At 35.8% G+C, this 13,841-nt stretch overlaps 1 protein-coding gene across 1 annotated transcript; it reads left to right on the top strand.

The window, feature by feature from the left end:
- The first annotated feature begins 10,789 nt into the window (after positions 1-10,789).
- On the top strand, positions 10,790-13,342 carry LOC139850303 (SNF1-related protein kinase regulatory subunit gamma-1-like). The gene is made up of 5 exons (XM_071839889.1): positions 10,790-10,964; positions 11,047-11,489; positions 12,222-12,488; positions 12,738-12,910; positions 13,025-13,342. The coding sequence occupies exons 1-5, from the start codon at positions 10,790-10,792 to the stop codon at positions 13,287-13,289; spliced, it is 1,323 nt and encodes a 440-aa protein (XP_071695990.1). The 3' UTR covers positions 13,290-13,342.
- Positions 13,343-13,841: the final 499 nt, after the last annotated feature.

Genomic DNA, 13,841 nt, shown 5'->3' with positions numbered 1-13,841 from the left:
TCGAACTCAGGTTACAAGGGACGAAATCCTTTATGTAATAGATGTCACAAACATCACTCTGGTTATTGTAATGTGGTGTGCAACAATTGTAATCGAAAAGGTCATCTTGCTGAAGATTGTAGGGTTCCCGCTACAAATACAAACGGTACCAAGACTCCTGCCACCAATGCAAATAGAACTGCCTTGGCCACTATTACTTGTTATGGGTGTGGGAAACAGGGTCATTATAAGAGTCAGTGCCCGAATCCAGAGAAGAATAATGGATATGCACATGGAAGAGCATTTGTTATTAATACTAGAGAGGCGTGCGAAGACCCAGAGCTTGTTACGGGTACGTTTACCATTAATAACTTATCCGCATCTATTATATTTGATACTGGTGCCGATAGAAGTTACGTGTGTAGAGACTTTCACACTAAATTGAATTGTTCATCATTACCTCTAGATGCTAAGTACATGATTGAGTTAGCTAATGGTAAACTAATTAAAGCCGATAAAATTTGCCGTGATTGTAAAATAAATTTAGCCGGAGAAACATTTAAGATTGATTTGATACCCGTAGAATTAGGAAGTTTTGATGTAATAGTCAGCATGGACTGGATGTCCAAAATAGGAGCTGAAGTTGTGTGCGCCAAGAAGGCAATTCGCATTCCTCGTAAAGATAAAACGCCAGTAATGATTTATGGAGAGAAGGGTAACTCAAAGCTAAAACTCATTAGTTGTTTGAAAGCTCAAAAGTGCTTGAAGAAAGGGTGCTATGCCATCTTAGAATATGTTAATAAAGTCAAAACGAAGGAAAAAGTGAAGAGCATCAATGGCGTGCCTGTGGCAAGAGATTTTCCTGAAGTCTTTCCGGAAGAGTTACCGGGATTACCTCCATTTAGATCTGTAGAATTTCAAATAGATCTAGTACCGGGAGCTGCACCAGTGGCTCGTGCTCCATATAGACTTGCAGGTTCTGAGATGAAAGAGTTACAAAGCCAGTTACAAGAATTACTAGACCATGGTTTCATTCGACCGAGCACTTCACCGTGGGGAGCTCCGATTTTATTCGTCAAGAAGAAAGACGGATCTTTCCGAGTGTGTATAGATTATCGTGAATTAAATAAGTTAACTATCAAGAATCGGTATCCAATACCGAGAATTGATGACTTATTTGATCAATTGCAAGGATCATGTGTTTACTCGAAAATCGACCTAAGGTCAGGCTATCATCAACTACGCGTCAAAGAAGAAGATATTCCAAAAACTGATTTTCGGACACGCTACGGTCATTATGAATTTTTGGTCATGCCGTTTGGATTAACGAATGCGCCAGCTGTATTCATGGACCTCATGAATCGAGTTTGTAGTCCGTATTTAGATAAGTTTGTTATCGTTTTCATTGACGATATTCTTATCTATTCCAAGAGTGAGCAAGAGCATGAGCAGCATTTAAGGATGGTATTAGAATTGTTAAGAAAAGAACAGTTATACGCCAAATTTTCTAAGTGTGCATTTTGGTTGAAAGAAGTGCAATTTCTTGGCCACGTTGTTAGTAGCAAAGGAATTCAGGTTGATCCAGCTAAAATTGAGGCCATTGAAAAATGGGAGACTCCTAAGACACCAACGCAGATACGCCAATTTTTGGGTTTAGCTGGTTATTATAGAAGGTTTATTCAAGATTTTTCCCGAATAGCTAAACCATTAATAGCGTTAACGCAAAAAGGGAAGAAGTACGAATGGACCTCTGAGCAGGAGAGTGCATTTCAATTACTGAAGAAGAAGTTGACTACGGCACCTATTTTATCGTTACCTGAAGGGAACGATGATTTTGAGATATATTGTGACGCTTCGCGACAAAGTTTTGGTTGCGTCCTTATGCAACGAAAGAAAGTTATTGCATACGCATCTCGTCAATTGAAGATTCACGAGCGGAATTACACGACGCATGATCTAGAACTGGGAGCAGTAGTGTTTGCATTGAAGATATGGAGACACTAATTATATGGGGTTAAATGCACTGTGTTTACCGATCATAAAAGCCTTCAACATATCTTCGATCAGAAACAGCTGAACATGAGGCAACGTAGGTGGGTCGAGCTGATAAACGACTATGATTGTGAGATTTGCTATCATCCCGGGAAAGCGAATGTAGTGGCCGACGCTCTAAGCAGAAAGGAACGGGAACCAATTCGAGTATGAGCGATGAACATAAAAATTCGCATGAATCTCAACTCACAAATCAAAGAGGCTCAACGAGAAGCTCTTACTAAAGAAAACATAGGAAATGAAATAATGAAGAAGTATGAGAAGCAACTCGTTATACGAGAAGACGGAATTCGATATTTTGCAAACCGTATTTGGGTACCGAAGTTGGGTGGATTAAGGAAGTTGATATTGAATGAGGTACATAAGACAAGATACTCGATACATCCTGGAGTTGGAAAGATGTATCAAGATCTTAAGACGCATTATTGGTGGCCTAATTTAAAGACAGATGTTGCAACATATGTTGGGGAATGTTTAACTTGTTCCAAAGTCAAAGCAGAACACCAGAAGCCGTCAGGGTTACTTTAACAACCAGAAATCCCAAAATGGAAATGGGACGGTATTACCATGGATTTCATCACAAAGTTACCTAAGACTGCCTGGGGTTATGACACCATTTGGGTAATAGTTGATCGTCTCACCAAATCTGCACATTTCTTGCCTATAAAGGAAACGGATAGAATGGAGAAACTATTACGATTATACATAAAGGAAATTGTTTCAAGGCATGGAATACCTATTTCCATTATATTCGATCGTGATAGTAGATTTACATCAAAGTTTTGGCAATCACTACAGGAGGCCCTGGGAACTCGTTTGGATATGAGCACCGCATATCATCCACAAACTGACGGGCAGAGTGAAAGAACAATTCAGACTCTTGAAGACATGCTCAGGGCATGTGTGATCGATTTTGGAAACGGATGGGATAAATATCTACCATTAGCAGAATTCTCGTATAATAACAGTTATCATGTGAGCATTAAAGCTGCACCATTCGAAGCATTGTATGGAAGGAAGTGTAGATCCCCTATTTGTTGGAATGAAGTTGGAGATCGACAATTAACTGGTCCCGAGATCATACACGAAACGACTGAGAAGATAGTACAAATCAAGGAGAGATTGAAAACAGCCCGTAGTCGCCAAAAGAGCTACACCGATGTTCGAAGGAAACCATTAGAGTTTCAGATCGGTGACATGGTTATGTTAAAGGTGTCACCTTGGAAAGGTGTAATACATTTCGGTAAAAGGGGTAAACTGAACCCAAGGTATGTAGGCCCGTTCAAGATCATCGAACGCATTGGATCGGTAGCTTATCGACTGGAGTTACCGCAACAACTCGCCGGAGTACATAATACATTTCACGTATCAAACCTTAAGAAATGTCTTGCAAAGGAAGATCTCACCATTCCTCTTGAAGAAATCCAAGTCGACGAGAAACTACAATTCATAGAAGAACCAGTCGAAATCATGGACCGTGAAGTTAAACAACTCAAGCAGAGCAACATACCGATCGTTAAGGTTCGTTGGAATGCTCGAAGGGGTCCCGAGTTTACTTGGGAATGAGAGGATCAGATGAAACGAAAGTACCCAAATTTGTTTCCCGAGAACGCAAAATAGGTACAATTTTAAAATTTCGGGACGAAATTTATTTAACGGGTAGGTACTGTAACGACCCGGATTTTTCCGATCATTTTATACCTATGAGATTAATATTTACATAAATTAAACCTTACCAACATGATAAGCAATCTAAATTGTTGAGATTTATGTTTTTAAAAAGAGTTTTACACAACGTTTGACCGTCCAATTTGACCGATGATATCACGAACTATATAACAAATGATAATTATACGTTTGTATATATATATATGTATTTATGTATATTTAACATGATCTAAGAATGGTTTAACATCTCATTGTGTACTAATAACAATAAGTTATAAGTATACTTTGAGACTACTAACTTAAGTTTTCAAAATGATAACTATACGTAACGTTATTTGACATATATACCTTTAACCTATAATACTTATACAAGTATCGTATAAATATGTATTTAATCACTTTTAAAGGGCTTATATACATAAAACAATATAAGTATATTTACAAAAGATAGCTATATTTGAATTCTCGTTCCGTTTCCTCAAAATTTCTACACGTATACCTAGAGTATATGTACTCGTATCATACCCAGCTCCTATACGTATTTACTATTAGTATATACACATCACAATCACTTTATTAGCAGCCATGAGTCAGCCAAATTTGGATCTTAGCATGCATGATTAATCAATTTGGCATATTACAAGACTTTTGCACAATATTACAAATTTATACATCTTTTCACCACCATTTATACTCCATTCCAATTTCATTTTTACTACACATTTTCTCTAAACAAAAACACACTCTTAGGAACCTTAAGTGTTCTTCACAATCTCAGCAAATAACCATGAAGATCTAGCTTCAAAAACAAGCCTTAATCATCATAATAAATTCCTTACAAGAAAACTTCAATAATCCTTCCAAAAATACAAGTTTACTTCCAACCTTTTGATCCAACTCCACCACTCTTTTGGTTCTAGGATTTTTCTCATCTTTTACAGTAACTTTGTCCAAGTAACTTGAGGTAGTAACCTTGTTCATAACCTTATTCGATTCATATTTATATAGCTATCTTATTTTGTGTTGTAAAATTTTAACAACAAGAACATAGTTTGAATGATTTCAAACTTGTTTGCAAACTAAATAGATCCTTCTAACTTAACTTTTAAAACACTTCAAGATCTGTAATATATCATAATGATATGCTAACTTAACAAGATATAACTTGGTTTTACAAAGAACATCTTAAAAACTGAATCTACGTCGTCGGAGTGCAACCGGGGGCTGTTTTGGGTTGGATAATTAAAAACCATCTTAAGCTTTGAATTGGAAGTTCATGTTCTGGAAAAATGATATTTCTTATGAATATGTTAACACATAAAAATTTCATGGTTTAACTCAAAGTGTAAGTATTTTTAGAAAAATGATCATTAAATGTTGTTTTTATGATGGAAAATGATCACTTTCATAAGTTTCACCAAAGTTTGACCTATAACCTGTGATTTCGAATACAACCTAAGGTATTTTCAGTTCATATTATTAAAATTTGACTCGATCCAAGGAAGTGGCAAGTTGAACCAACAAAAACGGAGTTGTAATGAAGAAACTACGACTAAAACAAGATCGGGTATCCGAAGCTAGTTTAGCTACGAAAATATTTAGAGAAAAATTAAATTAATCATATATTTCTAATTAATATGATATTTCATATATATTTACTTATGATTTGATTTTATATATTTCAGGACCACCCGTAAACAACACGAGAAGATTAATCATAAGACCTCATGATTGTACGCAACACGTCATTTGACAACACGGTACTTTATGTACGCAACACGTCACTTGACAACATGGTACCATGGGTCGAGATTAATTCTGATCAATACGAATACGATGGGGTCTTTATTTATTTTATTTAAGCAACTAATTGTGGACCACTAACATTGGACTGCTAACTACGGACTAAGAAAATATTAAAAGTATTAAAAGTATATATATATATATATATATATATATATATATATATATATATATATATATATATATATATATATATATATATATATATATATATATAAGTTTAAACATGGCTTTGTTAGCATTAAGTCTTGTGAGACTATTGTGGAAGGCTAGGTGAATATAGGAAGCGGGTTTGGATTGTACAAATTAAATAACATCGAAAATTGTTTAAGGTGGTCAAACTGTTCAGATGCAGCCTTAAGCCGTGCCGCGGCAAATGGGTCCGCGCCGCGGCATATCAAGCGAACCAGGATCAGGAAGTGGGTTAAGGAGGGCCTATTTTCCCTTTATGTGTCGCGCCGCGACGATTAAGTCCGCGCCGCGACAGTTCTGCTGAACTTGTGTCGGACTTAGCTCAATTTAAGGGATTTTAAGGGGCAAAATGGTAAATTGACATGTGGATCTGATGGGAGCAATAACTCTCCACCACATATCCATTTAATTCATTTCTTTTTCTCTTTTCTCTCCATTTTCTCTCCCAAAACACAAAACCCACTTAGTTTGATCTTGAGATTTGGAGTTGGAGATTTGTGAATCAAACCTAGGAGCAAGAATTAAAGTTGTTCCTTGAGTCTCTAGCTACGCGTTGATAGTCTCGGTAAGTTCTAACTCTAAGTTTTGAGTTTTAATTGATTAATGACTATGGTTTTGAGTACTAGGGATTTGTAAGACTCATTTGGTGGTAAAATGGGTGAGTTTGGGTTATGTTGTAGTAATGAAACCCTAAAAGCCACAATCTAGGGTTTTGGCCTTGTGATTTAAGGTTATAAGGCCACTCCCTATCGTAACTAAACTATTCATCCTCTTAACCTTTCACATCAGCGCCACATCAACACTAATATCCTATAACTAACTCATAACTAAACACTCCCTATCATGGCTAAAATAATACTCCTCTTAATATACAACGTACAAGCAATAAAGCATCAAGTCCAACAATAAAAAGCTAATGGGACCCACAATTCTGATAACTAACCAAAACTCTTCCATTAAATCCATAGTGAGTGCGGGTAACTAATGCGGGTAACTAAGCCGTACCTATGGTTCATTACGGATAACTACGGGTAATGAGCGAGTAACCAACCATAGGGAGTGGTCTAAGTGTCAATTGGTGTTGTTAGTCACTAATGCACTTTAAGATTTATAAAAGAAGTGTTAATGGGTAAGTTTGACTTGATTGTGAGTTTAAGTGATATAAAATGGGTCAAAATGTACTAGTTGACCCAATTAGATGAAATGGGTATGGATTACCCTAAGCTTTGTGTTAGTTGAAGTTAATAGACTTTAATTCACTAGTCTTAGTGATTAAAGTCGAGTCTTGGCCATTTATGGGCGGTTGTGTGTAGTTGAGTCATTTAATGCAAATTGGGTCATTAAATGCTCAAGTGGGAGTATTGTGGTTAATCTCACTAGTTGTGAAATTGATTGTGCACTTAATGATTTAGGTACATTGCGTTGAAGCTCGGAAGTGCTAAATCATCATCCTTGTGACAAGGTGAGTGGAATAAATATACGTTCATGTATATGGCGTGTTTATTTGTGAATGTTATGGTATGAACCATGTGCCGGTAGTGCCATAACATGTATGTGATGGATATAGGATGTGAACCACGTGCCGGTAGCATCGAGTGTGAACCACGTGTCGGTAGCACTATAAAATGAGGTGTGAACCACGTGCCGGTAGCGTCAAAGTGTGAACCATGTGCCGGTAGCACTATAAAAGAGTGAGACTCAAATGCGTATGGTGTGAACCACGTGCCGGTAGCACCATAGCGTTATGGTTAACCATATTGTGTTGTGATCATTTAGCATTATATATATATATATATATATATATATATATATATATATATATATATATATATATATATATATATATGGTGTTGAGTATATGCTAATGAGATTTTGTGTCAATGTACGACTTGTTGGTATTTCGGGTATGATTGACTTGCTATGTGAGTTACATGTTCGTGCGAGGTATTTGGTATTTGTGATTGCAAATAGATGGGTTATATATATGTATGTATAACTATTGCATTCACTAAGCATTGCTTACCCTCTCGTTGTTTACCATTTTTATAGGTTCCGGCTTGGACAAGGTTAAGGGCATACGGTTGGATTAGTTGTCTCCCGGTTGTGTTGACAGGGGGTGCTTTTGGGATAGCTTTTGAAGTGGCCTAACGTTTTGGGTAGTTTAGCCCCAAACTATGCTCGAGTGTCGTTTGGATTATAAACTATCGTTGTAGTGGGTCAAACTTGTATTAAACTTAATTAATGGCCTTCGAGCCTTTGTAAATATTTAAATGGTTGTACGTTTAAATGGAACTTGTGGAATGGTTTACATATTTAATTGGAGCGTAAATGTGTATTGTATAAAAAAAAAATATTTTATCGTATGGAATACGGGTTGGGTTGTTTCATATACTCCGTAAACCTATTTCATGACTAAAATTCCTATTTAAAATTGATTTTTCATTATTATTTTAATTAATTTATGAACTTTTTGTTCTTTCGGCAATCGGCCTTTATTGAAAGTGAACTGAATTTTCGGTTCAATTTTAGGTCAAAATTTTGATCCTTAACTTTTCGAATTTTTTGTGACGTTGGTCCCTCTATTATACACCAAAAAGCTAACAGCGTCTCTATGTTTTTTTTTGCTAACAGCATTTTTCCATTATCCCCTTTAAACATACCGAGTCTCCGCGTCAACCATCCGTTTAAATTGGACGTTAAGTGCCATCACATGCCTGAAACGTGATGGCTAAATTTTGTCCTTTTCGTTCGTTTGCTGATAGTAAGCGGGCATATATAGGATGCTTCCCTCTCATTTCACAAATCAAAATTAAAAACCCTAGAAAAAAATCCCCAATTCGTATATCAGTATGATTTAGCGAAAAGTAGAAATGTAGAAACATTTCAATTCATCTCGTGACGCTTTCTACAAAATATCAGATCTAAACATGAAGAATTGAGCTCAAATTTCGGAGTCAAAGTTCCGAACTCAAAAGTCAACTTCATCTTCCTGAATCAAATTCAGAAACTATATGTTGTTTCAGATCCAAGTGATAGTTGTTGAATGTCAAGGTGATGATATAGAACATTTTTCATGTCGAAATCGAGTTCTAACAATCTACGGATTCCAAAATCAATCTTCTAAGTTCATCATCAAAACTGTTACTGTTCGTGACTGTTCTTCGATGATTATAGGAACTTAATGCTGTTATGGATGAAGATTGATATTAAAATCTTTAAATCGTGGCTTCTGGAATCTGTCTCAACAAAGTTCATGTCTCAATTTGTTCAATTAATACGTTTCAGATTTCATGTTCGAATGTTGAAAAACGAGCATTTTCATACTTGATTCTGGAATTGAATGTTGTTTTGATCTAAGTTGCTTCACAAAAGATCTTAGTCGCATGTGATTTGATTTTAAGGATAATAAATAGGGTTTATAGCGATTTTAAATTTGGGGATGAACACAAGAGAAAATGTAAAGAAGGAATTAGGGTTTGTGTAAATTAAGTAAGGTTAGAGATGAAGATGGAGGATAAAAAAATGAATTCACCCTCACATTTATTGCACTGTGATGACACTTAACATCCAATTTAAACATATGGTTGGTGGAGGGACTATATATGTTTAAATTAGATAATGAAAGGATTCTGTTATCAAAAGAAATTGCAGGAACGTTGTTAGTTTTTTTTTTATGTATAATGGAGGGACCAACGACACAAAAAAAAGTTTAAATTTTCAAAATTGAATGATGAATAAACACCCATATTCAACCGTTTTAGATAAAAGGACTAATAGTTCAAGCCCGAATAACACCAAGGGGTTAAAGTGAAATAGTTATATTTATACCAATTCATTCGCCACATTTCATTCAGCAATCCCCGCCACTTCATACACCATTTCCACGCGGCAGATAACAAACAAACTCAATTTTATTCACATTCTTTTTCCTTTTTTTTCTGTACCAGATCGCCATTTTCATTTTTCTTTCTTTTGTGTTTAAGATTCAATTATTCGCTGTGTTTCATATCAATCTGATCATCAACACAGACAACCTAACACCAGGTAATACATAGCAACAATTTATGTTTGTGTATTTTGAATTGTATATTTAACAAAATCGTTTAATTAGTCGTTACAATTTCTATTAATATATATCAGTAGCAATAAGCCAATCACCAAATCAAGTTTTGGTATAGAAAACTTATCGACAATTTCTATTAATTCGTCATAATCAAATGTTGCTTCATTACTAATTTCCGTTAATATGACTTGGCCGTAATTTAACACTTTTTTGATTGGACACATTACGTTAAGGGCCATTGGCCAGCGGTATCGAGTTGACCCTCCTAACTAGGAGGTTGTAGGTTCGAGTCCTGCTTAGGACAATTTGCATATATATTTCACAGTTAATTTGTATAGTGGTATGTGTGAGTTTGTCTTTCAAAAAAAAAAAAAATGTTCACAGGAGAGATTTGAACCCGAATCCCTTTCGGTGACAGACATTCATTCACCTTACCAATATACCATCTTGTAAACGTGTATACGGAAAAGGTTTTCCGGTTCAGGCTAACGGTAACGGGGGTAGGCCGTTTTCAAAGATAAACTAATAGTGCGGTTTAAATCTAAGACCTCTTGTGCCCGGTGGCGGAATTTGAACCCGATAGGGCGAAACTAGTGAAAGGGGTAAACACTAAAAAAAACCTTTAAGTAAATTTTTGTTAGTGTATTTTTTTTGTAAACGAGCTGGAGTGGATACCCCTTGGTTGCACTATGTTGTCCGCCTCTGCTTGTGCCCGAACCACTAGGGTATTCGGTATTGGTATTTTAAGATGGTAACCATGCCATCTTCTTGTACCTTCCAAAATATATATTGTCTCATAAGTTAATACGGAGTATTATTTTTTTAAAACAAATGGATACCTAATGTTTATGCATTCTAAATTCTCGCTGACCCAGTCGATCCATTTTCATTATAGCCAACCTGACTGATTGGTGATAAGTAAATGGATCGATAAACTCTGATGTTTTTTATATCTTCATTGGTGATAAGTTTTCGTTTTGAGTGTTCGATTGTGATAGGTAATACATTTTCCATATACAGTAAGAAGAAAGAATGTCAGATGCACAAACAAAAGCAAAAGAAAAATCAGATGTTACAACAGAGTACGATGAGTACTTCGAGATGGTTCAAACTAGGAAGAAATTGTCTCCTTCATTACAGGAGAAATTAACAACTGCATTCACTCGAATTCCAGTTTCTTCGTTTCCTCCAGTCCCCAGAGGCAAAGGTTATCGTTAATATTACTTCTCGTTTTTTTTGTAATTACTAAAGTTTTGGATTTAATGAATAATTATAATTATATTTTTTAGTTATTGAGATTCAAGCGGACACTACAATAGCGGACGCCGTCAAAATTCTCTCAGAATCAAATATCATATCAGCACCAGTTAGAAACCCAGAAGCTGGGGACAGTACAGATTGGAAAGAAAGGTACCTGGGGATACTTGATTACTCAACTATAGTTTTATGGGTGTTGGAAACTGCAGATTTGGCTGCTGCTGCATTAACTGCCACGTCAGCAACCGCAGCGGGAGTTGGTGCTGGAGCTGCAAGCACACTTGGAGCCATCGCGTTAGGTGCTACTGGTCCGGTGGCTGCCGCTGGGCTAACCGTTGCTGCAGTTGGTGCGGCGGTTGCTGGCGGTGTTGCCGCTGAAAAGGGAATAGCTAAAGACGCGCCGACTGCGGCTGATGAATTGGGGGAGGATTTCTATAAAGTTATCCTTCAAGAAGAGCCTTTTAAGTCTACTCAGGTGTGTTTTTCTACAATGGATTGTTGAGTTAGACTACAATGTTGACTAGGGTAAACACCAAAAAGATATTACTCCCTCAGCCTCAAAATAACTGTCTCGTTTCTCGTTTGACTTTTGAAAGTTTTTCTTTCACAACTTTTGCTTTAAATGTTTTTTTTGGTTTGTTATATATAATTTTTGATAAAATTTATATGAATGGAATAGGATTTAAACGTGTTTTCATTGTTATAATTTTTATTAAATATTCAATTAAATATTATATAAAGACACAACCAAATATATAAAGTCAAAGTTGTGTAAGAAAGACTTCAAAAGTCAAACTAGGACAATTATTTTGGAACAGATGGAGTATTGCACAAGCATGTTAAACGGATAAGATTTTCTTGTTCAGGCTATCCGGGGAGGGCAAGGGCAAGTATTTTTATTCAGATATACACGGCCTAACCGGTTATCCTATGACCGTTTCCGACCCTTTCCTTGGCCACCCCAAAATATGCATGCTGGTAGTTATGTTTGAACCTGAAACTTCTTGTACCTCCAATCACTAGGCTATTTATACTGTATGCTTTAGCAGTTGTACGTTGTTCACTTGTATTGGGTACTTTGTGTATTTACAAAGTAAATGGTGCATCTGTTTACATTTTTGCAAGTACAATGGAATTTTATTTTTTTTTTTCTTTTTTTTTTTTTTGCTTTTGCCCCGTTGACTACAAACATGTATTGCTATTTCAGGTGAAGTCCATTGTGAAAAGTTACCGTTGGGCACCTTATATTCCGGTCAAAACTGACAGTTCTATGCTGAGTGTTCTATTGCTGCTTTCAAAGTATCGGCTGAGGAATGTTCCGGTCATAGAACCCGGGGAATCGTTGATTAAAAACTTCATAACTCAGTCTGCAGTTGTTCAAGGTCTTGAACAATGCAAAGGACGAGATTGGTTTGATGCTATCGCTCATCTTCCTATAACTGAGTTGGGACTCCCTTTCGTTTCCAAAGATAAGGTGACAATTTTTAATTTCAACTGGGATTGGTTTAGCCAATTTGGGTAATGGGTCAAGATGGGTTTCGAATGTTGGTCACTTTTTGTCTTTGTTTCGTTTGTTTGTTTGTTTCGGCTTTTTTTTGGTTGGTAGGTTAGTTTTGTTTTGTTGTTTGGTCTTTATCCTTGTATTGTTTCGTTTGGTTTCTTTCATTTTTTTTGATGAAAGTTGCATTGTTATTTATATAAAAAATTTTTTTTGCCAAAAAAGGTAATAAGCAGTCAAAGCGATGAACTAGTTCTTGAAGCGTTCAAGAAAATGAAAGACAACCAAATCGGAGGTCTACCCGTTGTGGAAGGCCCAATAAAGAAGATTGTGGGTAATGTTAGCATAAAAGACATCACATTTTTGTTACTCAAGCAGAAGCTTTTCACCAATTTCAGGTACTCAATATTCGTTATTGCAAAAAAAAAAAAATAAAAATAAAAAAATTTTAAAAAAAATTCATTATGTTGTATATTTTTTCTTGATTATTGTTAATTTTTGTACTCTTTCAGGAAGCTGACCGTTAAAGATTTCTTGAACACAATTGCTACAACATCGGAGGAGAACTTGAAGGTTATTACACCAATAACATGCAAACTTGGGTCAACACTTGGTGAGGTGATAAGCGTTTTATCGTCAAAATGTGTTCATAGGATATATGTTGTGAGTGATGGTAATGCTGTCCTTGGTGTTATTACACTTCGAGATGTGATTTCTTGCTTCATCACCGAACCTCCAAATTACTTAATGGAGGTGCATGGATGTGCGATTAATTAGATGTTAAGCAAGGAGAATAGTAGAAATTAAGATTAGATGAGATGTAACTAAATGTCGCCTAAATGTTCTTGAATGTTCTACTCAATTACAAGGATTTTGTTTTTTGTTTCCTTTTCTTTTCTGTCTAGTTTGATTCATCTACTCTTATATATATATTGACTCATGGTAGCAAGAATACGAACATATTATTAGATGTATACATTTGGTATACAAAATACTAAATCTTTTAAGGATTTAGGGGAGAATGGGATAGATAGTGAACAAATGTAGTGAGGTTTTTCTGTTCATGTGTGCGATTTAACTGGGTTATCTTATCACTTGGTATTTATAACCCTCACTGGTCACGTCTCTAATGAGGTTTGAATCCGAGACTTATGATATTAGGAATCTCCAAGACATTATGAGTATGCCAGGAGGAGGTTAACTACTATTGTATATGATAAATGGGATAAATAGTGAGCGAGTGTAGTGTTTGTATTAGTTCACAGTAATTGAACTATGAACACCAGACTCTCAATTAAACAATAAATAAGAATTATTAGTGCAAGAATT

The sequence above is a fragment of the Rutidosis leptorrhynchoides genome, chromosome 5, assembly GCF_046630445.1.
Source record: "Rutidosis leptorrhynchoides isolate AG116_Rl617_1_P2 chromosome 5, CSIRO_AGI_Rlap_v1, whole genome shotgun sequence".
NCBI lineage: Eukaryota > Viridiplantae > Streptophyta > Magnoliopsida > Asterales > Asteraceae > Rutidosis > Rutidosis leptorrhynchoides.
Note: the sequence above shows the minus strand (reverse complement) of the source record. Positions and strands in the feature narration are given on the sequence as shown.